The following is a 26,950-nucleotide window of genomic DNA, read 5'->3' as shown; positions in this document are numbered from 1 at the left end:
AAGATTTCCAGCCAAAATTGATAGAATCATCCATCCAGACAGAAAGTTTTGAGTATTTACTTTTTAACAGTTTCACTCTACATGCATTATTGAAGCATGTTTACTTTAATTTCTTTTTTACATTTTAACAGCTGCCTAGTAGGGAAGCATAAGCTGATTTTCTCCATTGTGAGAATTACATTTCTATTGAAGATGGCCTGTGCAGATATTGTGTGTATGTAGATTATGTCATATCCAAACTTGCATAGCCACACATGTAAGAGAATGTAGACATGGATGTTTGTAAATTAACTATGGAATACTATCCAGGTGGGCCTTGCACCTCCAGTCCTAGGGCTCCTTTCACTCACCTTGCCCTTTTGCACTCACAATTCCTCAGGCCTCAAAGTGACATGTATTGGATTGTATTGATCAATGGGTTCAATGTGGCAATGTGTGACTGGTTTTCCTTTTAAGATCTTGAATTCGATACCATAGTAGCAAACAAAACCAGTAAAGAGTTAAATTGGTGTTCTATATTGCAGTTACAGATGTGTACACATCTATAACTTCTGTAATCACTATCTTGAGAGAGTCATGATTGCCATTATTGTAATTTTTATTTATTTCAAATATTTGTACCCCACCTTTCTCAACCCCCTGAAAACACCCTCTCAAAACTATTTTATTAGGCAGCAGCCACACTGAGCTAAGAAACTCAATTTTGCTGGAAATCATAGTACAGAGGGATGTTTTCACATGCTCTAACCAATGAGTGAGGCTGTACACAGCCTCACATGCCAGTGGGAGAAAGTGTCATCTACCCACACCGTGATTGCCAGCGAACTAGAGCTTCTTTGACTATAGCATTTGATGCCCAGTAAGGTACACTGGGGTGGGAATCAGGCCAGGGGATGTTACTTAGTTAAATGTGCATAACTATGAGGTGATGTAGAATATGGGCTTTTACACATTACAGATCAGTTAAATATGAACTCCTCACAAATTCCCATCTCCTAAAAACCTTATTCAAATATCTTTTTCCTACTGAGTTTCTCCCTGACTCAGTCTTAGCCCTTTTGGAGACAAGTTTCTAAGTTAGTGGTTTCCAAACTTTAGTCCTCCAGCTGATTTGGACTTCAGCTGCCAAAATTGCCAACAATAGGCCAAGGTGTTTCTAGGACTTTTGGAAGTTGAAGTTTCAAACTCCTGGAGGAGTAAAGGTTGAGAACCACTGCTCTAAGTTATATCCTTTCATCAACATGTCTTGGTTGGTTCCATCCAGTATTGCCTACTCATCACTTCACATTGCCTAAGTTATGAACAGAAAACCAGAAAACCCACGTGATTTCTTCGATCATCTGGAGAGGCCCTGCTCTTGCTCCCATCCCCTTCGCAGGCGCGATTAGTGGGGGCAAGGGAGAAGGCCTTCTCTATGGTGCCCCCCCTGACTCTGGAACTCACTTCCCAAGGGTATCAGGAAAGCCCCCACATTAGCAGTCTTTAGGAGGAGCCTGAAAACATGGCTGTTCCAGTGTGTCTTCCCTGAATAAAAGAAACAAATCCCTGCAAAATGTCCTTAGAAGTACTTTATCTACCCATTGGGTTGCTCTCCCTACATTCCCTTTAAAACCCGCCTGCTTAGATACATCCTACCTCTGTTCATGCCCAGTGTTTATTTTTAAAATTTTAAACTATTACATCTGGCCCGGCCACAGGTTTTTAAATGTTTGTGTGTTATTGTCTATATGTGAGTTATATTAATTGTATTGTTTTATTTGCTTATTGCTTTGTTGTTTTACTGATGTGTTGTTGGGCTTGGCCTCATGTAAGCCGCCCCGAGTCCCCTTGGGGAGATGGTGGTGGGGTATAAATAAAGCTTATTATTATTATCATTATTATTATCATTATTGTTAGTATTATATGCACAATGGCCCATATATACAATGAGAAAACTGGTTCTGTTATGAGCACATTTTCTAAATTGCTGAAGCCCCCCCCCCACTTGCAAGTCCTCCCCCTCACACACATACACCACAAAAAACCTATCTAGCCAGAGACAATAGAAGGGATGATATACTCAAGTATGTACATTATAGGTAACAATAGTTCATTCACACCACTTCAAAATGTAACTTTGTTTTTTTTTTAAAAAAGACTGTCAAACTTTAGTATCAAACTCTAGTATTTCATAACAAGAAGAACCTAATTATCTATAGAACATGTACAAAACAGAGATTTGATCACTGAATGCTGAACAGATCATATATCCCATGTAGATCATTTATAGATTCTTTTCCATCTCTACAATTGTCCTACCGTGGGAATAAATTGCCTTGGATATAAATTCATAAAATTAATACATGAAATTAACCCACCTTCACTTGTTGTCCCTTATTTCCCCTTAACTCCCCACTAAGGACTTTATTTTCCTTCTCATTCAGTATTCTTAACCTGCATGAACAAGTATAGACATGAGGAGATTTGCATCAATTTGCATTGACAGTGCATTAGGCCTTGGATTCGTTTGGTTTGTTGTTGTTCTTTGGAGATTTCAAGGTGTGAAACCTTTGGGCAGCCAAATGGATCAATGCACTTGTCTGTGCCCAGGAGAAAGTATTATGAAAGCATGAAGGACAGGACTGTGTTTAATATTTAGCATGCATTTGCTCACATTGTTTCTAAATGTATTTATGTGTATATAGAGCTTCAGAACCACCTTGGGGTAGACCAAGTCATTTTTGCTGCATATGTGTCTGTGCACATGCGTGCTTCTGGACTTCTTCTGAAAAATATATTTGTATTAACATATTGTTTTAACTTGGGTATAAGCATCAGGGTGAGTGACAGAAATTCAATGGTTACAACTGCAGGGCCAAATTGATTGCAGATTTTAGCACAGCTTCTGTTCCTCCCACCTCTTCCAATTCAAGCCTCTTGCTCTTTTTTGGAAATTCAGTTTAACAAAGGACATGCTTGACATTCCGATCACAGAGAAGACTTGGGTATGACTTATGCTCAATAAATACACCTTGTAAGCAAGCATTTAGGCAGTGAGATTCCTGTTGTCATAGTCTGGATGTTGTAAGAGGCATTTTGACAGAGTGATATCCTGGATCCCTGGTCATCTTGGAAAAATCAAGTCTCATTGTAAAGTACAAACTGCAATTTTCTTTCAAACCCCCTTCCTTTCTGCTGATACCCAAAGACAAATCCAAAGAGGCAACACACATACATTACTGTAGATACTGTAGCCTTGAACACTTCAGGGAAAGGAGAAACTTGTAACTAAATAAATTACTAATTAATTACTGGTATGAATGTGGGTAAACTGAACTTTAGGTACATACATTCCTTCTCCTGCAGTACCCTGCTAGCATAAAGGAGAACATTGAAAGGGAAGATTCTAAACCCTGGCTTGGACCCAAAACTTTTTTTCTTTCCATGAGATTATTGGAGAAAATGACCTCCCACTGCAGCTCCTTCCCCAGGTTGTTCTGATTTGATTGCCTCATTTTGCTGTGTCCTTGCTCTTGACAAATAATAAACAAACTCTAGCCAGATAATTATCACAGAAGGAGCTCTCTGGCTCTCCAAAAGCTGGCAGTGTCATTTCTCAGTTTTATTATACCTCCTTGTCAGAGCACTCTAAGAACAATCAGATTGGGAAACTCAACCATTGACAGCATGACCAAGCAAGGTAAGGAGGTGTGTACAGAGGAGAAGAATAAACCTGATTTTTCTGTATGACTAGAGCCCACACAAAAAGAGGTCATTCCATAATTTAAGAACATGGGCCACAAATTAAAATATCTACAGATATCAAAAGAGCCCATCTGCAAGTTCCATTGTATGTTTAATAGATTTGTTACATTACATTGTTCCAGCTGTTAATATTATTGTTATTTCTGCTGCTGTAACAGTAGCATCTATGATAATTATTATCTGTCTTTTTTTTGCCATATAAGTTATGTTACAATCATAGGTTATAGAAGTTACTTCAGTGATCTAAAAGTGAGGCAACTTTTAAGGCAGCCTGCCCTTGAAACTGTTATATTTTTATGCTTGTTAGGGCCCACCCAGATAGGCCTTTAAACTGGGACCTGTCTTGGTTTTACTGGAGGTGTCCAAATCAGAATGCCATCTGGACACCCCCCCCCCCCGAAAGTCCGGGTTTTGGGGCGGGGGGGGGGGGGAATTTGTACCAAAAATGGGTTTAAAACCCGCTTTGGTGCACATTTTTTCCCTGTCTGAAAGTGGCCTTGTTTACATACATGTGCACCTCACACATGTCTCATACACAAATGCATAGAAGGTTTTATCTATGCCTTAAAATGTAGCAATAAATCAGTTTATGTTCTATTTTGCACAAAGTGAAAATTCAGTGACAGAACACCAAGAAGAACCATGCTACAGCAGACCAATTGTTTATATAGTTCAACGTCCTGTTTTCAAGTGATCAATCAGATGGTTCTGTTGAGTACATATGGAGGCCATGAGAAAAGCTTTCCCTCACTGTTGTTCCCAAATAGTTAGTTAAATCAAAATAAAAAAGTTAAGGTTGACTGAAAATGGCATTTAGGAAATGGGTGGAGGAAAATATCTCCGAATAATTTCTGAGTGAAAGACAATTTCTTCAGCAGTATAAAGAAAGGACTCTGTAAAATCTATTTTATAAAATATCCTTCCATGAGAATTCAGTTTACTTAATATCACATGAATTGATACTATTATAGACCAAGCCAAAGGGAGTAAATGGGCTAAATGAAAGACTGGAAGAAAGGTAAATCTGTATTTCAATTTGGTATGTGAGAATGAAACAATTCAAAGCTTCCTCTCTGTTGGGGAAGGCAAAATTTGAGTTGTTGTTGTTGTTGTTTTTTGCATAGTATGTGTTTTTAGTGAATTATTATGGGTTTTTTAACAAAAAAATCACAATAGCATTTCAGAGTGGAGGTGGCAAGGGGAGGATTTTCATTTGACATGCATCATTTTCTGCAAAGTGCTGCATTTTGGGAAATGAACAGATTTTGCACACAATGCAATATTTAGTATAAAAACACCCACAAAGAAAACAAAACATGAAAAAGTGCTGGTTATTTGGCTCTCACTCATTGAGCTTTTTAATGGTAGTTAATAATTTTTCTATGTGAATATCTTGACCTACTGAGATAAGTTGACACTTTATGAATGTTGTTTTCATCCCCAAAAAATGAAAAGTATTGTCTCCTCAACTGTATTTAAATTTTTTTTCCATCAGTTGTATTAATTGATCTGGATTCTGTCAGTAACATATGCGTGTTTGTATCTCATTTTATATTCAGGTGGTAAGGAGATATTAAAAACTCTCAGCCACTTAGTAGCTAGCTAGGTAAAACATCTAGCTGGATGCACCCAAGGGCAAAAAAAAAATAGTCTTCTTCCTCTTGGACTGCTAAGCCAGGCATAGTTATTGATTGCTCCTAGCTGCAAAAGTGCAGCCACATGGTACTCAGCTATCCCTCGCACTCTCTGGTCATGTCAAGGTCAAGAGAAAACACTCCTGCTTTTTCGGTTAGACCTGCTCACCCAAGTATTGGTAGCCAGGCAGAACTTCCTGACCAGAGCATTATGCTCCACATTGTTGGATACAGGATCTCTGTCTCTGTGTTGGATTTAATGACTTTATCACACAAGGCAGATAAATCAGCATTGCACTTGATGACATTGTGTACACCATGCCATCAATTTGGCTCTCTCACCCTCCCTGATGGACTGTTACCTTTCTGTGTTAAGGGGGCTTGTGTGTTCCAGTGAACCTGCAGGTGAAGCTGTCAGTCATCTGCTCCCAATATGTCAAGGTCATAGGGGAGGACCAGAGCAAGCACAATCTGAAGCCCTCAAAAGTAGAGCAGGCAGATGATAACATAGTACATGTTACAATGGCTGTGAAAGCAGAAGAAGACTGCAACAAATGAGAGGAAGCCCCTAGCTAGAGACTGGCACATGCGTGGTGGATATGGATTCTTCCTTGGTCACTGAATGTGATTATAATAGTAATGGTGATGGATCAGTGGACTAACTCTGTGAAATACAAGGCAGCACACTCTATGTCATCTATTTCTACACACCCCTCATTATTTCTCTGTTTTTATATCTGTATCCCAACAAATCAGCCTTCTTGATGGGAAGGTTAAAGTAGCTTGTTCGCTTGCTCACACTTGACCAGACATGAATCCATGAGCAAGGATCACCCAAGCAAGCCACCTTGGCCTCAACAGTAATGGGGCTGAAAATTTTTCATTTTGAAACCAAACTACTAACAATGACTGAATGGCAATGTGAGTTGTGATGATACTGGAAATTAATGTGGGAATGGAGAGGGGAAATGCAAAATGAACATTCCAGATCTTTAAAGTAAATATATTAAATACAGCTAAGAACCAGGCAGGGAAGACTGCCAGGTAGTATCTTCACTGACAACATTTTCTAGCTCACTGCAGGTTAATTATTTCAAGCCAAAGACAATATTATATATTCACTTCCTTCATACCAGCAAGGGAATTTGATTTCACTATAAAACAAATAACACTGAAGCACACATGGGACATCATTAGAGAGAAAATTCTCTCATTTCTATGGCCAGCTTTATTTAGAATAGGTAAATTAATAATTTGAGCTGTATTCCCCAAATTGAATGTTAAAGAAGAACTGGCACCTACAAAACCAACCTTCCATTTTTATTTCTCCTTAAAAAACACAAAACCCCTTCCTCGCAAAACCTTTGTGCTATCATCTGATTTCCCAGTAGTATGTTTTTGGTGCTATAGCACATGCAAGCAAAACAAGCTTAAGCAGAAAAATGTTATGTCCACAATTAAATTTCAAAGCAGAAAGCTGGATAGACACATAGAAAGAAAATCCAACAAACAGAATCACAAATTTTAAAGTCACTCTGAACAGCAGCCAATATACTCAAACGTAGCTAATTCTTTTTAAAATATTCTTTTTGTGGTAATAGATGCAAAAAAAAAATGGAGGAATGACTGACAGCAGAAGACAAAATGGAATGATGGATGGAACTAATGACAGTTGGGAAAGTCATAACAGGGTCAGCCGAGTTTCTTGGGAAAGTAATACAGCCCCTTCAATCTTCTTTGCAGCGACCTTCTCTTTCTGACTTCATGTCACCTCACTTGCAGTTCCCATTCCAACATGCTCTGAAGTGCAAAGTAAAATATATTCTGTGCCTTTTGTGCTTCTTTGCAGTAGTAACACTAGGCAGGTAGGCAGGCAAGGGCACAGAGGTGTGGTATGGGAAATTGTTCAAAGCAGCATCTACCTCCATGAGAGGCACAAGTGGGAATGTTCAATGGAGGACCAACAGATTGGAGTAAGGGAGACAGTTTCACCTTAGTGTCTAAGGTGTATCAGAAACAGTGGAAGAATTGCAGAACAGGCTGGCTGTTGTGCCTGGAAACCTCCTTTGTTTGGGAGGTGTTAACTGGCACTTGATTGTTTGCTGTCTGGAATTCCCCTGTTTCTGTGTGGTGTTTTTTTTTTATTGACTGTCTTGATTCTGGTGTTGTTGTTGTTGTTGTTGGTTTTTTTTTGGGCTGGTAACCAGATTTTGTTCATGTTCATGGTTTCACACAGAAACCTAGTGATTCCAGTTTTGCCCAGTTTTCATTTATCTGTTGTTAATTGCTTCCACTTAGATTTCCATAGAGGCTGTGGAGGTAGTACGCACCATCCAGTAATCAACCAACTCTCTTAGAAACTCCTGAAATTGTTCTTATAAACTTGATTTAGCTTCTTTTCTCTTAAAATATCTACTGCATGTTCATCAAAGTAATCTTTGTGCTCAACAGAAATTTTGATATCCCTATAGTGGTTTTGAAAGGAAACAGAGAGATAAAATTTCTCTCCTCTGAACAGCTAGAGCATTCTATTCATCCACGTTATCAGCAACCAGCAATAGAGCTGAGATTACAGTACAAGAGTTCGCAACTTCAGTAAGGTACTTTTAAGAAGTTTTCATTCCTAAACAATAAGAGAACTTCAAAGAGCCTGAAATATCATATAGATATCAGTAGGGACCTGAAAGTATGTGCATTGTTTTTGTTGGATTTTTCAGCATCTCATCAGCATTTTCATCCCATCCAAGTTCTCAGGTAGTTTGAAGACTCCTCTCATCGATTTCCTGAGTAGACATTTGTCAGGTTTTTTCCCCTAATGTCTCCCATTTTTATTTTAAAGATACAAGATCCATTTGATCTTGGAAGCTAAGCAGGGTCAGTTCTTTTTAGGCCTTGGATGGCAGAAATTCATAGGGCCACCATAAGTTGATAGGCGACATGATGAAATACATATCCACACAGCATATGCAAAATGTGACCCAAAGTAGAAATAGATCTGTCTGCCCACCTCTATGGGCAAGGTTAGCACAATGCAGCATCAGAGGACAGGAATAAGTAAGGATTTGCTGCCAACATAGTCTGAATTCCAGCCAGTTTTAAACAATTTAAAACTTCAGGGTATATTTTCTTTTTTTATGAAGTGGTTAAAGGAAGGAAGCAGACATTTGATGCAACACAATTATTTCAACAGTTCCCTGAAAAATATTTCTCATGTTTATTCTAATTAAAATATAATATATAAAGGAAGCAAAGAAAGCATATGTATAGTGTGCATGTAGTAAATCAACACCAAAGTAGAAAATATACACATATCACACGGATCTTTAAATAACAGCATCCCATGGCAGTAGCCATGGTAGCATGGAGTTTCTGAGAACAGTAATTTTAAAAAAAACTTTGCAAAGTTGTAAGGATACACATACTCAAGGTCCTCCACTTTTATGTGCATTAGAAGTGTAAGAGTGGAAAAGACTTATGTGTGTGTGTGTACTTTAAGAATATCTTTATAGGCATCTCTAGGTCCTACAGCAGCGGTCCCCAAACTAAAGCCTGCGGGCTGGATGGAGCCCTCCAAGATCATTTACCCAGTCCCTGCCCTAAACTTTAGATTTAGGGTCACCCTAAGTCTGAAACAACTATAAGGCACACAACAACAACAACAACCCTAATTAGCTTGACAATCTCATCAATCAAAAGCAGAACCACATTTCCCATTGGAAGACTTGGTTAAAATTGTTTTTGTTTTTAAATACTGTATTATTTAATGGTGGGGTGTTGCACTACAAATAAGATATGTGCATTGTGCATAGGAATTCATTATTTTTTCAAACTATAGTCCACCCCTCCAACAGTATGAGGAACCATAAATCAGCCCTCTGTTTTAAATGTTTAAGGAGGAAATTGACAAATTAGGAAAAAATAAACAAAGAAAAAACTTTATCGAGGACTGGCAACCATTTCTAAACTACGTAAAAAAGAAAAAAAAGGAAATGATTTTATAGAAGGCTTCATAATTTAACCTGTTGGGATCTGTGTAGGTGATTTATAAATAATAAATATCAGGTCAGAAGGAAAACTAGAAAACAGTGGTCTCTTATTATCAAGTTCATTAGTCGCCATTTCCATCGGTTGTCTTTTGTTCGCGCTATATGTCCTGCCCTCCTTCTTTTTGCCTCAGAAAGCTCACCGACCACACCAAGTACCCCGGTTCTTTGACACAGCTCTTTGTTGCTGACTTTATCCCTTATTGTCACGCCACACCCTTCTTTCCATTGCTTTCTGAGTCATCGTCAGTTTTTCTTCTTCCAACTTTGTTATTGCCCATGTTTGAGATGGATATAACATTGCCAGTAGAACTGTAGTATTGAAGATATCTACATTAGTAGCTTACCATCTGTTAGCACTGTTCGGTTTTGATTAAAAGCCATCCAAGCCACCTTTTGTCTTCTTGACCATTCTCCAGTTGCCAATTTATTCAACTGTACTTGTTATCCAAGATATATATATATTCAGCCACTTCTTCAATTTCATATCAGTTTATCACAATGTGGCCCTGGAGTAATTGTTTGTATTTCCATGTTTGAAGTTTGGCGATGCTATGGATGTCCTGACAAGTACTTCACATTTTCCCATCCTGGTTTCAATCGCTGCATAAAATATGCTCTGATCAGCTGCAGTTATTTTCTTTTTGGCATATTCTCAGCTTTTGGGGGAGAATTGGGGGATTATATTTTGTGGACACCGCACTCTTGAGCTGGCTTCAAACTGTTATATAGTGTCTGTGTAGACACATCTAAGAAGGCATTTAAGGAAGGCTGCTTTGAGGTCTGCATTGGATGAGTATGTGATATTCCTGCATTTGATTTTCAAGACCTTAAAAATTTCACACTCCTCAATTTCTGACCATCTTTAGAAAAAAAGAATGATTTCTCAGGTGAGTTCATTCATTGCTGCTTAGGTTAATTGAATGAATACTCTATTTTAGATGTTCAATAAAGCTCTGTCTGGTTTAATATAAACCCTTCCTCTTTGCTTCCTTCTGAAATATGTAGGCAACAACTTTAAAGAAATAAAGTCTCATCACTCAACTCATAAAACTCTTCCTCCTGGGCTCTCTTTCTCCTAAATACTGCATCCACCTTTAATCCCAGAAAATAATTAGCAATTTTGAGTCCCCCTAGGGGTGAGAAAAGTGGTATATAAATACTGTAAATAAATAAATAAATAAATAAATAAATAAATTTAGAGTACAAACTAAAATTAAAAGGATTAGAATGAAAAATTCTGCATTTATTTTATCAAGGAAGATTTCAAAGAACAGATTCAAATATTTACCTTTCCAAACCCTTTGTCAACATAATCATCAGAAATAGTGCCGATTAGCAAGTAACTCACAAACATCTAAATCTTTAGTGTTGTCCTTTATGTCCCAAAAGAGATTAAGAACCACGTTTCCCTGTTTAGGCATGGAGGTAATACTTCTAGCAATAGCCTGAAGACTTAAAAAATGTTAAGTAAAGTGAATACAGGCATAACCCAACTAGCAAAGTCTCTGGCAAAAAAGTTCCTTTTTACAATGTTTTCCCCCTATCCAACTCTTCATTTTCCCTTTCTTGTCCTCCTTCTTGTTGGAAGTTTTTTTTTCTCTAACAGCATTGAATTGGAAGGATAGTGAAATACTGGAGAAACATAGACTTTCAGCTAGGAAAGAATGGGTTCCTCAACCAATCCTATTCTAATTGTGGGCCCATCCAGACAGGCTTTAAAAGCCTATCTTGGTTTTACCGGAGGCATCCAAACACTGCCTCCAGTAAAACTGAATTAATTTGAATCAAAGCAGGGTTTCCCTGCTTTGTTCTGAATTAATTAAACACCTGAAAAGATACAGATCTTAGGCAAGATCCGGATCTTACCAGGTGTGGGCCCAGTGTGGATTGGGCCCAGGGACTGCATCACATGATCTCCAGGCCCATTCCACACAGCCTGAAAAACTGAGAGGGCACCCACCTCTTCCCCCCAAACCCCAAAAGAACACCTAAAAAGTTTTTTCCTCCACCTTCCTGGTGCAAGGAAATTATGTGCCAGGAGACAGGGGACCGAGGAGCCTCTCTTCTCCATTTCCTGGCACCAGGAGGGTGCAAGGAGGGCTATAATGATGGCTGGGTAAGTTAAAAAAACTTTTTAGGGTTTTTTTTGGGGGGGGGACTTGGGGTGGCTGCATGCCATATCGATAGTAATCAAGATGGAATGTTGCCACCCTCCCCAGGGCAATCCAGGTTTTAGATGGCTTGTGGGGAATAAAGCCTGCACTGAAGCAGGTTTTTAAAACCTTCTTCAGCATGGGTTTAAGTAATGTCTGGAAGCAGACATTACTTAACCGGCAGAGCAACAGTAGCTGCCTCTATAATCTCTTATGAAGCATGCCTGAACAGAAAAACAGAGAGAACCAGCTCCCCACCATACACACACAGTTTGGCCTCCAAGATGGAAACCTTACACAAGGCTTGCCTGATCTAGTTGTATCATTTCATGTATTCGTACTGTTAGTTTTGATTTTTTTTTTTTTAAAAAAAAAAGAAACTTTGGTAAAGTATGCTGAGCTGTCTTTCTGCTTTTTGGAGTTTTCTCTTCTTATTACTACTTTTGTAGCCAAACTTTCTGTTAAGGAAATAAAATCCAAGAATAAATTTACTTTGTTAACTGAGGTACATCTGTATCTCCCTCTCCACTCCCTCTCCAACATAAATTCAACCAATCAATACATATTATTTGTTGTAAATAAATACATAATCCTTATCATTTTCTGTAAATACTTGAATAAACATTTGAAAGAAATTAATCTAGGAATGAATCTTCGTAGTGGGTAGAAGACTGATAATATACACTGAATAACTCACAACAGCCACACACATTGTGATGTTAGTCTTCTTCTTTGGAAAGTACTTGTATGAAAAATAGGTATTCCCATTCTTATCAAAAGTCAAAATCCAACAACTGATTTGAGATATCACATCTAATAATAAACGTCTCATACTATCATCAGTCAGAGTTGAGAGGTTTATCTTGTAGTATGAAACATGTTTACTTATATATTCACAATAAATCACATGGATTATTTATATGCAAGAAATTATATGGATTTTTTGACCAACTGAGCATGTGGATTTATCATAAGTTTGATTTATACATTGATGTGTGTGTATGCACACATGTTCCGCTTATTATTTGACTCTCCACTGTTTGTTGTTAGTTTTGGATTAAGTCTTATTTTCAATTTCTCTTCATCACTAGTGCTCATTGACAATCCTGGTGCAGATCATAAAAGTGTATACAGTATACTAGGTTGGGTATAAGTTCCTAAAGTTTCTTTCCTTTACATTAATGTAGATATATTTTTACTGTGTATCTGTTCAAGAAACATGATGATCCCTTAGCTGCATACACCTTGTCCATGATCCATTTTAACAAAATAATTGTATTAAAAAGAGATGGTATGTTTTCATGATTCAAATAACGTTTCCTTTTCCTTCCCACTTATTTAAAACTTCAAAGATATCAAACACAGTTTGGGCATAAAATGTACTTTTTGCAGAAATCTGCAGATTGATTTAAATTTTGCACATTTCATCTTCAACAAACTGGCATGGGGGAAGACTAGAAGAGAGAGATTTGCGTGATTTACATTTTCCCATATCTTCATAGCAATACTTTATCTCAGCAGTTCCATTATCCCTAATATCAATAATGTCTGTGGATTAGAAATTTTTGGTTATAGAAAACTGTACTTATAAGCCACTTAGCTGAAAGAAAACAAAGTATAAGAAAAAGAGAAAGAATAATTACCTGTCTTTGATGCCACAGAGATCAATGCGCAGATCGCTAAAATTCCCCAGGGAACCTTGCTGAACTAAAATGAGGTCCTTGGGCTGGTTATCAATAAAAATGAGTCTCATGCAGCCTTGAAAAACCGTAATGGGATTTAAACATTTCAAATCAGGGAAATTGTCAGGGCACCCTGTGGGGCAAAGAAAGGAGAAAAGAGTGAGATGAAGTATACTTAAATGACAATTTATTTCTTGGGGATTTACCAATGGAAGATCTAATTATTCCTAGTGTTTCCATCACCTTCTCAACATGAGTATTTGAGTTATAAATTCTCTTGTAATAAAAACAAAATTATGGCAGCAAATAGATGATAATGTAATAAAAGAGCAACTAGAACAAGTTCAAACACACACTTCATTTTATTCCTTCTATGATATAAAAAGCAATCAAAAGACTATACAAGTGTTTCCATTATTCTTAGTCCAGTGGGGTGGAAGTCATCTGGCACTACCTACTGAACAAACTATGATGGCAAAGGAACAATGACATATGGATAAATTCAACATTTCTGATCCAAGTTGCGTATCCCTTATCTGAAAAGCTTGGGCCCAAGAAGTTCTTTAGGTTTTAGATATTTTTATTTATTTTGGTTTTTTTGGATTTGGAATTCCTGGATTTGCATATACATATATAATGAGGTATCTTGGGAATGGGATCCAAGTCTAAACACACATATCTTTTACCATACACCTAACTGACATAGCCTGAAGGTAATTTTATACAATAGTTTTAATAACTGTATGCATGTTTGTGCACATCGAACCATCAGAAAACAAAGGTGTCAGTGTCTCAGCCACACGTGGAACAATTTTAGATTCTAGAATATTTCTGAATAGAATACGTTGAATGTTTAGTAGTGGTATTAGTTGTATAAAAGTAACACATATAAATTGTATCCAGATTTAGTAAATGTGTTGCTATTGCCTGTTGTACACCTCCGGAGTGGACCCACCTTGATATTGCTTGTGAAATTTCCAATAATGGCCTGATTTACATAGGTCACATTATTAGTTTATCTTCACGGTGGGAAAAATTCAGAAACATTTTCAAAGTGGTCAAAGAACATGTCACTCCAATATTTAAAAATCCTGACAAGATACCTTTCAATTCAGAACTTGATGGAATAGCATTAGTGTGGGAAGGTAATTCTATGAGGATGTGTGGTACTATTGTGGGATCATAAATTAGTCCATTGGCACAATTGCACTAATGAAAAAAGGTTCAAATCCCTTGAAAACCTTTTTAATGGAAGCAGTAGCTTTCCTAAAGTCATGATTTATTTTCTGTAAATCCCCAGATTTGCGCCACCACTCCAAAACCAAAAACAATTATTCAATTAATTTAATACTCCCACTTAGTAGTGTTTATACTAGCAAATTAGTTTTCCAATTTCAAATATTTAAGATTATTGAATTAAGTCTCAAACCTAATGTTCCAAGCTCTAGTTGCAAATAGGAATCAGAAGGGCTGAGAGAATTACTAGAGAATAAATTTACTATTCATTGTTGATCAATGAGTGATAGGACTAGTTAAAGCAGAAGAATTAATATATCAATATTATATTAAAATTATAACAGCTAAACAACAGAGAGGAAAAAACCAGGCACAGATTAACACCTCCCAGCAACAGATTTTCCCAGGCTCAGGCAGGCCTTCAAATGCTAATGAAGGTGATCAGCTAAACATTCATACCTAACTGCAGCAGGGAAGAGCTCCTTGCCCCACCCCAGCCATTCCACAGATATATAAACCCGTTTTTCCTACTTCCAACAGACCTCACAACCTCTGAGGATGCTTGCCATAGATGCAGGCGAAACGTCAGGAGAAATGCCTCTAGAACATGGCTCTATAGCCCGAAAAAACCCACAAGAACCTAATATATCAATAGCTCTCTGAGTCAGGACATTAGACCTAAGGTAATAGCAATCTCACTTACAACAGACTTTGCCCAGATGTACATAACACTAGTGACCAGTTAAGCAGCTATATGTGGCAGTCCACCAAGGTTCATTGTTTGCAATGTGTTGGAACTGCAAAACATGGGGCATTACATATGCAAGAGACCTTACAGGCTCATTTCATGATTGTTTTTTTTTTCTGGATCCTAAACTATGCAAGCTCCCAAATCACTTCAGCTAGCAGGCTGAAGCAGTAATAAATTTAAACATCTGTGCACCTGGTTTAAGTCAAACAAAGTACATATACTGCTACACATAGCAATGAAGCAACAGCTGGGAGAGGTTTAGGCATTGGCTTCCTACTGATAAGGTATGCCCTAGAAATCCTACCCCACCTTTTTTAACATGGTGTTTACATTGGGGTAATTTTTTTTGCCAGCTTGCTGGTCTTATGAATGCATCTGGGCTAAAAATGACTGCATTATTTAGGGAGAAACAGATAGTGATAATGGAAATGTCATTTGATAGAACTGTGCTTCCTGGATATAATCAAGTAAACTCTCTGAAATATCAGAGGTGCAAAGATCAAATCAAAATAAAGTCTTTAAAGTCTCTAGATTGTTCAAGTTGGTTTTAACTGGAACAGCTTCACATATACAGGAAGCATAGCCAAACAGTATTAATCTAGGGCAAATGTTCTGCTAACCTTGCTAGCATAGAATGCAATTTAAAACAAACAGACCAGATTACAATGATCAGGGGAGGCTATATCATGAGCCAAAGTATAGCAAATATTACAACCAGAGTAGGTTCTAGGGAACAGCAGTAACATCTCTTTCTTATGAGTCCCTGGCTGTTCCCCTCTATTGAAAGCAGGAACAGCTGATGCTTACATATGGAAGATACAGTGGTACCATTAGTACCTTGTGGTACTATTTGAAATGTCAAGGAGCTATCCAGAGTGCTGAACTGTTTTCCCATTTTAGTCTCAGCACCTTTAATAACTCTTTTAAAGTCTGGAATAAAGCTTAGAGTGGATTGTCTGCAACCTGGATATGGATACCATCAGCAGCCCTTAAATGAAGGACAGTGAAGGGTGTATTGCACAACCATTCACTTTATATATTTGTTTTATTTCTCTGCAAGTGGGACACAAGGCAGCTCAGATAAAATTAGTTAAAATGATAATTTTTGAAAACAATGATCAAAAGCACCACAATATTGTTCCATAAAAGATACGAAAATTAAAAAACATTTTGAAAAACCAGGTTACTCTGTGAGAATAATTACATATTTAAAGTCTGCTTGGACAAAAACATATTTGCCAGATGGTTAAAGAAAACAGGATGTAAATCAGCTTGTAGAAGTGAAATATAGAGGGTAGAAACAGCCACTGAAAAAGTTCTTTCTCATGTCCTTGCCAAGCAAGTCTGAGATGAATGGCATGACCAAGATAATATTAGAATTCTAGCATATTCATATAGTAACAAAAGGTATTCCAGAGAGTCTGGACTTAAACCATATATGACATGACCGCTACATTCCCAGAAGGTGATCTGGGGTCCTCTTATGTGAGGAGAAAATGTTAGGCCAATGTCACTATCAAACAACAGGTAGTGGTAATTCTATTTTGAATAAAAAATGAAGGCAGCCACACCACCTTGTTCTTTCCCTAAGGCAGGAATATGTCTTGTGCTGCCCTATCAGTAATTAGCTTTATACATATGTGACAGAAATGTACTGAGAGGTTTTAGAAAATTAGTTTTTTAAGATCCCATAGACTCCATTGAACATCCCTGCAAATGTGTTGCTTGGTTTATTCCATAAACTAATACAACCAGTGAGAGTGGAAAAAGTGCCAACACACATTTTTCCACTCTCACTGGTTGTATTAGTTTATGGAATAAACCAAGCAATGCATTTGCAGGGGTGTTCTGTAAGACCTAAATAGAACCAGGATGCAGAAAGCCTGTTAATTGTGTTTTCACAATAGAATTTAAATTGCTTATGATGTTTCTATTGCTGCTTTTCCAGATTTTAATCGTAGGAACTTTGAATGATTAAATGCCTGTCAAGTGTTCATGCATGTTATTTTAAAAGAGAACTTTCCATCAGAATCTGGAAGCCATGTTGTCAACTTGCCATAGTTATTTAAAAGAAACAAATGAGGAAAAAGACTAATAAACATTGTTTTGGAAGAACATACACTGCTAGTATTTTATATTTGATGTCTGATTTTGGAAGCTAAGCAGAATCAGTCCTGAATTGTACTTGAATGGGAAGCCATCAATGAATACTAGGTGCTATAGGCTCTATTCCAGAGGAAGGAACTGGCAAAACCACCTGTGAGGATCCTTGGCTAAGAAAATCTTATGAATTTCATGGGGTCACCACAAGTCAACAGATAACTTGTGGTGACCCCATGATCTTCTGATCTAATATATAGTAATAAACAGCACCAAAGATCAGCTCTTTCTACTGAGACAGTCTCTTGATGAAATATAAAATACATGCTTGCTAGATAGGTAAAAACACTCTTTGAACGCTGATATCAATCACTTTTGTGATAAATCATTATTTTGCTTTTCTGAAAGCCATTTCTTATCTAGAGCCATTTCTGCTCCTCTCTTCCCTTCACCTTCTCTCTCTTCACTGAAGGGGGTTCCAGCGAGACAAGGGTTAGATCCTTAAAGCTCTTAAACATTGTCACCATTGCCCTCATTACCACCATTAATGTATTTTGCACCATCAAATGTCCATGCTACTTTACTGTACAAAAACTCAAAATAGTAGGTTCTGCCAAAGGTGTGCAAACTAAAATATATGTACATACACATAGAAAAACAGAGAGAAGGAGCAAGAAAACACAAAACTGTAAATAAAAACGGTAAAACAAAGCATCCAGATAAAATGCAACAATAAGAAGAATGCATTATAAGACAAACCAAACTGACCAATACATGTAATCAGCATATATAGGACAAAAAAACAACATCAAATCCTCAAACTTTGGAAAACAAATAAATTTTCAATCGAGATTTAAAATCAATTACGGAAGGAGCAATCCACAAAAGCTCAGTTAGCCAGTTTTAAGAATATGAGGCAGCAGGTGAGAAAAGAGGAAACTGAGCTGAGGTAAAGGAAATCCTTGGTAGGATGAAAATCTTAGAATTTTTTAAACACAACTCTCAAACAGAATGATAAAAAATGGAAGGGGCTAAAAGATAAGGGAGAAGGAAGCTTGTATAGGACTTTAAATGTTAACACAAGATGATTGTACTTTATCATAGAAGGGATAGATAACCAATGAAGATATACCTAAATGATAAAAAACAGACTCAAAAGGTAATATTAGAAGCTGAATGTTGAAACCAGAGACTCAAGTAAGAGAATGGAAAGACAGGTTAAAAAAAAATAATTAGGACAGGAAATGACTAAGGCATGTACTAAGCAAAGGAAGCAGGGAGAAAAGGTTCAGTTTTGGTAATGATATAAAAGAAAGTCATTGAAAACTATACTGTTTTTGAAGACTATTAATGTGTTGCAAAAATTGCATTTGTTTGCAAAAAAAGAGACTTTTTTGAACATAAAACAAGCTTTCAGTGCAAAAATGTTATTTTCTGCAGAGAAACTTGTGTTCTGTGCAGGAAATCTATTTTCTGTCCAAAAAATTTGCTATTTTTCTATGCAAGAATCTTGGAGAAAAAAAGCAACCTGTACAAACCTTTTGTGCAAAATAAGTCCCGAATTGCCTCGATAAAATTCTCCTTGTTAGCATTGCCCAATATTCAATAACCATGTTTTTGACAATTTAAAAATATTCTTCCCATTCCCATTATTAAAATACAGTACTGGGCCTCCTGAGAGTTGCTTTGTGCAATATTTTCATGGATTAAGATTGAAATGAAAGTGTAAGGAGTCCTATGACAAACTCTAAGTGTCACTTCACTAATCAAGAGAGTCCCTTGTGTGAATAAAGATGTAATGGTTGTTCTTCACTCAACAATTAAGCCATGAATCTGATGACATCATCCACACCCCATAGTGTCCTCAAGCTGACAAAGGACCTGCAGTAGAGGAATCTGGCCTGACACCCTACACAACTCCCCACCCCTGCAGAACTCCCCACCATTATTCACAATCTTTTTTGAAATCTCATTAATTTCAGGTTTGGCAGGTTGTTTACAAAACTGGTCATATTTGCTGGAACTGGGGAATATAATCTGGTTTCTCCATATATTGCAAGTGCTCATTTGCTTGAAAGCTTTGACAGCTGAAACCCCCAAACATTTTGCTTCTCAGTCTTTAAAGAGGCAATGCATTATAACTGTTTATTAACAGCACAGATTAAAAAGTATTTAAAACTCACAGCAGAATGGGAGGGATACATTATTTTAAAACAATTTTTATTACAGTGAAGGTAACTTACCTCCAAAAAAGTAGCTGTGCCCTGAATAAATCTGAGAAACTGTAGTTGCATGAACAGCTGATGTGACATCATTATCTAGAGTTAGTGTGATCCGATGTCTCCTAGCATTGATGTTAACTGAGTGCCATAGGCCATCATAGAGATTACTGCCTGGAAACAAACACAGAGTGTAAAAAGGACCAACCAGTCACAAGGGACAAGATGGAAGAGGAGGTGGTGATACTTATAAATAATTTTGGTATACTTTAAGGAAATAACAAAACTACTCCTTAGGGAATTCCAAAGGGCAGCACAGTATAAACAATACAACAATGAAGGTTTTTTCCTCCACAGCCAGTGTGTATACAATCTCAGAGTTCTGACATATATTAGAAATTTTCTTATTCACTTTAATGCATGTGATAGATATATACTGTACATTAACATTCTTTCTCACTATTATCACTTGGGACACAAGTTAACTTTCCAACACATTCGATGTTTTGTTCTGGTTTTTTTTTTTTTTTAGAAAAACAAAAAGAAAGAAACAGAACACAAAATTGGTGTGGTGCAAATATAGGGAGAGAAGTCAAAACACTGTCCAATCTGTCAAAATGAAAATAAATTTTCCTTGAATTGCAGATGTTGAATTCACTAAATACAAGTACAATGAGGAGCAGGTTATATCTGCTTGCCTTGCTGGTATTAATGTTGAGAAGCCACATAAAAAATGAGATGGCAATTCAAATTAAACATTACCACGGTTAGATACAAAGGCATTCAAATCCAAATTTCTAACACAGCTAAATTCACAAATCTGTAGACCCCACATGCTTTTGGGTTTTTTTTTTATCCCAACCACTTTCTGTATCAACTATAAAAATATAATGAATGGTAGAAAATTCTTTTAAAAAGAACTGAATTTCTGCTTCTCCTAAATTTAACGTTGTTTTGTGTGTGATGTAGAGATGCTGAATTGTGTTTGTTCTCCCACTTGTCCACCACATAACTATTGATATTGTATTTCTGATACTTCACAGTACATAGTAAATAAGTCATTTTTGTCTGGCAGCTTATTTTCTTTAGATTATCATAGCCAAAAAAACCCAGATATTGTATTTGGTTGTTAATTGGAGCATTACATGATAAGTTTAAAAGTTGGAAGTGGGTGGATTTTGCTTTGAATTGTGAACATCTTGAACTTTCATGGCATATGTGCTTTAGAAGAGATCTGATTTATTTCCAATCTGCATTATGATGTCCTTGGCATACCAATCTTAGTTTTAAGCAATAACTTTACTTAGGAATCCAACTGTTGAACTGAATTGGTTTCCAAGCAAATATGCTTGGATTTAGAGATACTTCCATCCCCATGAATTGTATTTTTTTGAATCAAGGTGTATGTGTTTGATTAAGACAGATTCTTTTTTGCAGAAAAAAATATCTAGCTTTTTTGGCTGTACTGGACAGTCATCACAGCTCAGTTAAGGAATAGAAAAGCCCTTGAGGAAACTTACAAACAGCAGTATATCAGACATGTAACAAATTAGTTTTTGGTTGTCATCTCTGAAGAACCACTAAAGTACATGTAGCATTAGGCAGGTTAGATGTCTCAAATCTGAACTTACTCCACCATCACCAAGCTCTTCAACCCTCTCTAAAAAGTCAGATCATAAGAGGAATTCCCGTGACAATTAAGTTTTGCTGGAACAGCAAGTTTTTCCTGAGCTTTGGTGTGCTGCTCCATCCTTGGGTTTATTCTTTTGGTATTGTCTTCTGATTCACTCCTTTATTATGGCTCCTAGTTTTAATCTTTGGTTCTGACTAAGGGTGTAAAAATATTAATCACTTTTTCTTGTATCAAGACATTCAGTTAAAACAGAGATGAAAGCCATGTTTTGGTATTTCAAACCTTTTATTTTTGTTTTTATAGAAAATACATTACAAAAAAACATGTGCAAAATCTACTATTTGTGGAAAAAAGGGCTCTTTGTGCATTTTTTCTTTTGTTCATCTCTTATTCTGACACTTCATTTTTGACTATAGACTTGCTCATATCTCTTAAGTGCTGACTCTTGGATAGCCAAAATTGCTCATCGTGGCCTAGTCCTGATAACCTCTTAAGGCCAAGGGAATTGTGCATTCCCTGAATATATTTTACCACGGTTAGGAAAGCTCTTTCACCCAATTCAGCTATAATTGAGTTGGGACTATGGCTATTCCAAGTGGTTTTCACCCATATCTCTCAGCTGTGTATGTATGTGTATCTTCATCCCTTCCATTTGCACTAGGTCAGGGAAGAAAAAGTAACAAATACATCAAACAATTAGGTGATATCTTAAATTCTTTATTTTTATTGTGGTTTGAATTTAGTTAACTCGATGCTGACATTACTAGCTACACAATTAATTTTAAATATTATTGTAACTGAACCTTTGGTGTTTTTTTTTAAATGATGCTCATGTTTTTTGTTAGATATTATTTAATTTACAGGGCATGTTGTTATTTAATTTTGGGTTGTATGTTATAATTTGGTCTTAGATGTTGATTTATTTTGGGATTTGGCTGGTTCATTATGTATGTGCATTTATGGTTGTATCAAGGCATTGAATGTTTGTCCTTTTTTTTGTTTGTTTGGAATTCACCTTGAGTCCCCTCAGGGAGATAGGGCAGAATATAAATAAAGATGTTGATGATAATGATGATGATGATTATTATTATTGATTCAAGTAGGCCTTAAACCCAATTGCTCCCATTGAGAGTAGACCTATTAGATTAATGGGTATCACATAAATGTACTTCCTATTCAGCAATTTATTCAATGTGTTATTAGTTTGGATTAATAATTAATCTCTGCCATTGAAGATTTAGTAATTCTTAAGCTATTGCACAACTGCTTTTGCATTAGGGCACAACAGAATGGTGTGGATACATCCTCCTATGCTGGGAGAAAGGGAAGGTACAAATTAAATAAATAAAATAACCAATAAATAGATCTGAAATTTAACAACACTATGCTGCTACTGTTTTTTTTTTTTATGATTTGCCTTTTGAATTGCCATCTTGGCATCCAATGACCTTCAGCTCACATGAAGCCCAAGGCTTGCTGTCACATCAACCACAAAGCAGCATATTGTTGCATGTTTTTCCTTCTGACTAGATTTGGCAGAAAGACTAATACCTTGCTCCCTTTGTCTCAGCTTGGGATCTCCAATTAGATAACGCTTTGAAGCAAAAGATGTGCTATGATCCATGTGTTCATTTAATAATAACACTAGGAACAAATTGGAGTGGGAAAACTGCTTTTGGGCAGACATAAAATACCTGTGCTGATGGTCACGTGCTTCTCTGCTACCTTCTGGATGATGAGTGCCAACCTCCCATGCTGGAGATACAACAGGAGTGAGCCAGAGTCTCCTGATAGCTCAGTGGACAAGAGGAGCCCATCCTTGTTCCACGTACGAAACTGGAAGCTGACTGACAGACCGTCAAGCTGGGGAGTGCCTGGTAACAGCAAGTAACTGCTGTTAGAGCTGTCGAAGGTGATGGGAGTGATTTGTGGTTCTGAGCAGGCAAAAGTCACATTACCCTGAAAAATAATAGAAAAAAGGGTGGGAGGAACACAACAAACAAGAAGTAAGCTGTTTCTCCATCCAGCTGCTCTGAACACCCTGCTGACATCACAACAGCAGGACAACAAGGAAAAGTAGCTTTAGGATTATATTACCTATAATACATATTTGGAGAGATAGATAGAATCACACCCATATACAGCATGGAGGATTAAAAGGTTTTCAGATTAGTAGACATATTCTTGCTGAGATACTTTCTTGCTGAGTCCCTTTTTAACAGACTCAATAAAGACTGGGTTATTGTTGTTTTGAATAAGAACAGTGTACTGAATGAGGGAAACGCACACACAAATGCTGTGCTGAACTCTGAGATTTTTGAGGAACAGGCAGATGCCATTCTGCATACTTTGGCTATGTTGCTGTCCATTGATCAGCAGCAGAATCCACCATGACTTAAATGCAGAAGATCCCAGATTTCATCCCAACCGATATATCTTATTTTGAAGTTTGCTTTTGTAGTGCCATACAGTGGTTTGACGTTAGACTAAGGACCTCTTCACAATTGGTTTTTTTGCCTCATTTTTCCAGTTGTTGACGGGGCCTGCGAAGCATCATCAGATGATGCTGGCTTGACCCTGCCCACATTCCTTCCGAAGTGGAGGGGAAGCATCACAAAATGCTTCCTCCTCCAAGATGGAAAGGAAAATGTTTGTTTCTTTTGTAGCTCCAATGGAGCTACTTGCAGTTTCCTCTCCTTTTCTCCATATGATCAGGGAAAGGTTGCCAGGGCAATGAACATTTCAGCCCTTTTGCTCATCTGATGGGGACAGAAACACCGCACCAATGTACCTTGTCCCATCCCCACCATATGATGGAGGAGCAGGGAGTGTGTGCAGGGTGCCTTGCCTTTTGCCAGCAACTGAAGGAAAAACAACACAACCCCAGGGGCCATGTGAAGAGGTCCTTGTACTCAGGAGATCAGGGTTCAAACCCCTATTTTGCCATGGCAACCCACTGTGTGACCCACTCTTTGAGCATCAGAGGGAGGTAAATACACCCCACACCCAACAAAACATGCCAAGAATACCTCACAAAGGCTTGATGTAACTAGACATAACTTAAAGGCAGGTAACAACATCACAATTACATATAGTCTTGCTGTGCTTTGCAATCCTAGAAGATGTTACATGGAACTGACTTGTAGTAATCCAGAAATTACTGACATGCATTCTTGATTGTGCTGTGGTTTGTATGTTTGATGGGAAACAGACTACAACAGGCTTCACTCACTTTGTTTTTGTTCTGTCCCATGTGTTTAGCCTTGCCACTTTTTGCCTGTTATTTCAGAAATCTTTTTCAGATTGGGATTTGTCTCTCAGGAGAAACTAAACTTCTTCATCTCCAATTTAGGACTGAGGCACAAGTCAGCATCTTCATCAATTCCTTCAACAATTGTGTCAGCTACTAGGTCTGGAGTATATACGTGGCATTTCTCCAGAGGTGGGAGTCCCCAGTAGCAGTGGCAACACCAAAGAGGGCTACCCTTTTGGGGGATGGCATGAGGTTGAGGGCCTATGCTGCTGTCTTAAAGACAGAAAAAGAATGATTTCATGTTGAGATATGCTGTTGGCTATTTTTGGAAGGATATAATTCCTATAAAGCGAGAAAGATGATAGGAATCATGGAAAAGTTGTGCTTTCTTGATGTAACACAACTAATTGGAATAATTAACAGTAGGGTTTTGGTTACCCCAACTGTCTCCAGATTAAAATGCTGCAACTCAATGCCAAGTCAGTGAAGCAGCAACCATTCAGTGCTTGGTTATGAATAAGCAGGCAAACCAGGCCTGTGTCACATTCACGTATGTCGCTGAAGGTAAATAGTTGAGATAGACTATGGATTCCATTGGTGTAACAACATTTCTGTTCCACAGTGCCACTTCCTGAACTAGCTATGGTGATTCTAGGGGTGGGCTGAAACTGCCTTGTTTGTGTAGCTCAGGATATTATGTTCACCATGGCAATCACATGTCTCTCCCAAGATGTTTTTGTCCCCATATATGCTGCTGGACACATTCTAGATCTTGTTTTCAGTGATAATGATCAAGAAATTGTAGAACTTACTACAATTCTGTTGTCATGGATGGGTTTACACCTAGCCAGGTTCAGACTTGCTTGGACTCAGAATGTGTAAGAGTGGTGAACCAATTAAGATGGCCTATCCTTTTTATTCAGGCAGGTTTTTAAAGATGAAGGTGTTTAAGATCAATTCAGGGAGTGCTATGATTTTAATATTTGAATTTGTCTTAATAGTTTTTAACTGGGAATTTTTAAATACTGTTTATATTTAATCCTGTTTTAATGTTCATATATTTGTATAGTTTAAATGGTTATGCTAATGCTTTTATGTTAAGCCACTTTGAGTCCCCTCAGGGGGAATAAAGCAGGATCCAAATAATAATAATAATAATAATAATAATAATAATAATAATAATACCCAGAAGATTGATACAATTGTACAGTTCCTAATGGCTGTTACATGAGTAAACAATTCCATACATCCAGGGGATATCATTCTGGCTCCTGCTTACCCAGTCTGTGCAACTTGGGGATGTGAACAGGATCTCTGGAGCAGTGCAAGGCACTGATGGATATAAACCCTTGGTTCCTCATGTTTCATTAAGAAGGCCAAAAGGAATTAGTTGAGTGGATCAGGTAGTGGTCAGTTCTATTTTCACCATGTAAGAGGCCCAAAATGCCTGAAGGAGGTTGCTGGAAGACCTTTACAGAGTAATCGACATTTCTCTACATATAACTAAAATACATTTTCTCTAGGTATATTTAAGCCCTCTAGCCTAATACTGGAAATGGACAATAGAATTGTGCTGGAGGACCTAGAGATACTTAGAAATAAAACTTCTCTAGGCATTTGTATGTTCTCCAGCATGACTCTGTGATTAACTTCTCCCAGAAGTTGGCATTTGTATATCCGATATGGACAGAGATTGACCATAGAATAGTGGTGGAGGATTTACAAACTATTCTTTTATGTGAAAAATAAAAATAGTGGACCTATATTTGTTAGGGTTTTTTTTTTTACTTTTGCAAGGATCCTGTATCTCAACCTTTGTGAATGTAGAGTACAGGTGATAACCTTGAGCCTCTGAGGATGCCAAATATTGGAAAGTTGAGTTCTGAGTGTCATCAAATTAGATGTGACAGTGTCCAGTTGAGATAAACCCATAAATAGTATCCCAGACAGGAATAACGAGGGCATCTGGGAAATTGGTGGACACACTTGTAGGGCACAAGAGATCAGACCATTGGGTAGCAGAAGTGGGATAAGGGAAAGTCCTCGCATTTGCTAGGAGCAAAGGGACAAGCAGAACCCCAGAATGCACACAGGCAGAGATAGGTGGATTTTGATCTAGCGTGTCAATAATAGATACATGGTCACTGCCTTAGCCCCGTGCACTCTGTAAGCCCTCTTAGTTATTTCTATTTATTATTTTTTTACGTTCCTGGACAACTAAAGAGAAAATTATGGAAACTCCTTTTGCTGTAAAACAGGCAATATTCCTATTTTCATATTGTGAGACACACATGCACAGAGCTCCTGAGCATAGTTGAATATTTACACAGTAAATATAGTAATATTCGCTGTATATTAGACAATCTAATAGAATATCATTTTTGATGTGACCGAATAAAGAGTTTTGAAAATGATGTTTTAAGGCCATAAATTATTCTGGTAACTATAGTTCAAAAAAGTAACTTACTGATAATGTATACGATTATGTTTGCTGAGCCT

General features: G+C 37.4%; 1 protein-coding gene across 2 annotated transcripts in view; it reads right to left on the bottom strand.

The window, feature by feature from the left end:
* Positions 1–26,950, bottom strand: part of CNTNAP5 (contactin associated protein family member 5) — a 488,740-nt gene that overhangs the window by 209,350 nt on the left and 252,440 nt on the right. For both annotated transcript variants that reach the window (XM_060774167.2, XM_060774159.2), the window contains exons 8-10: positions 22,893–23,157; positions 19,590–19,739; positions 13,221–13,392 (exon numbers count right to left, since the gene is read on the bottom strand). In XM_060774167.2, the coding sequence (XP_060630150.2) occupies positions 13,221–13,392; positions 19,590–19,739; positions 22,893–23,157 (587 nt within the window). The remainder of the gene's footprint in view (positions 1–13,220; positions 13,393–19,589; positions 19,740–22,892; positions 23,158–26,950) is intronic.

This window comes from Anolis sagrei, chromosome 1 (assembly GCF_037176765.1).
Source record: "Anolis sagrei isolate rAnoSag1 chromosome 1, rAnoSag1.mat, whole genome shotgun sequence".
Classification (NCBI taxonomy): Eukaryota; Metazoa; Chordata; class Lepidosauria; order Squamata; family Dactyloidae; genus Anolis; species Anolis sagrei.
This window is presented reverse-complemented; position numbering and strand designations above follow the sequence as displayed.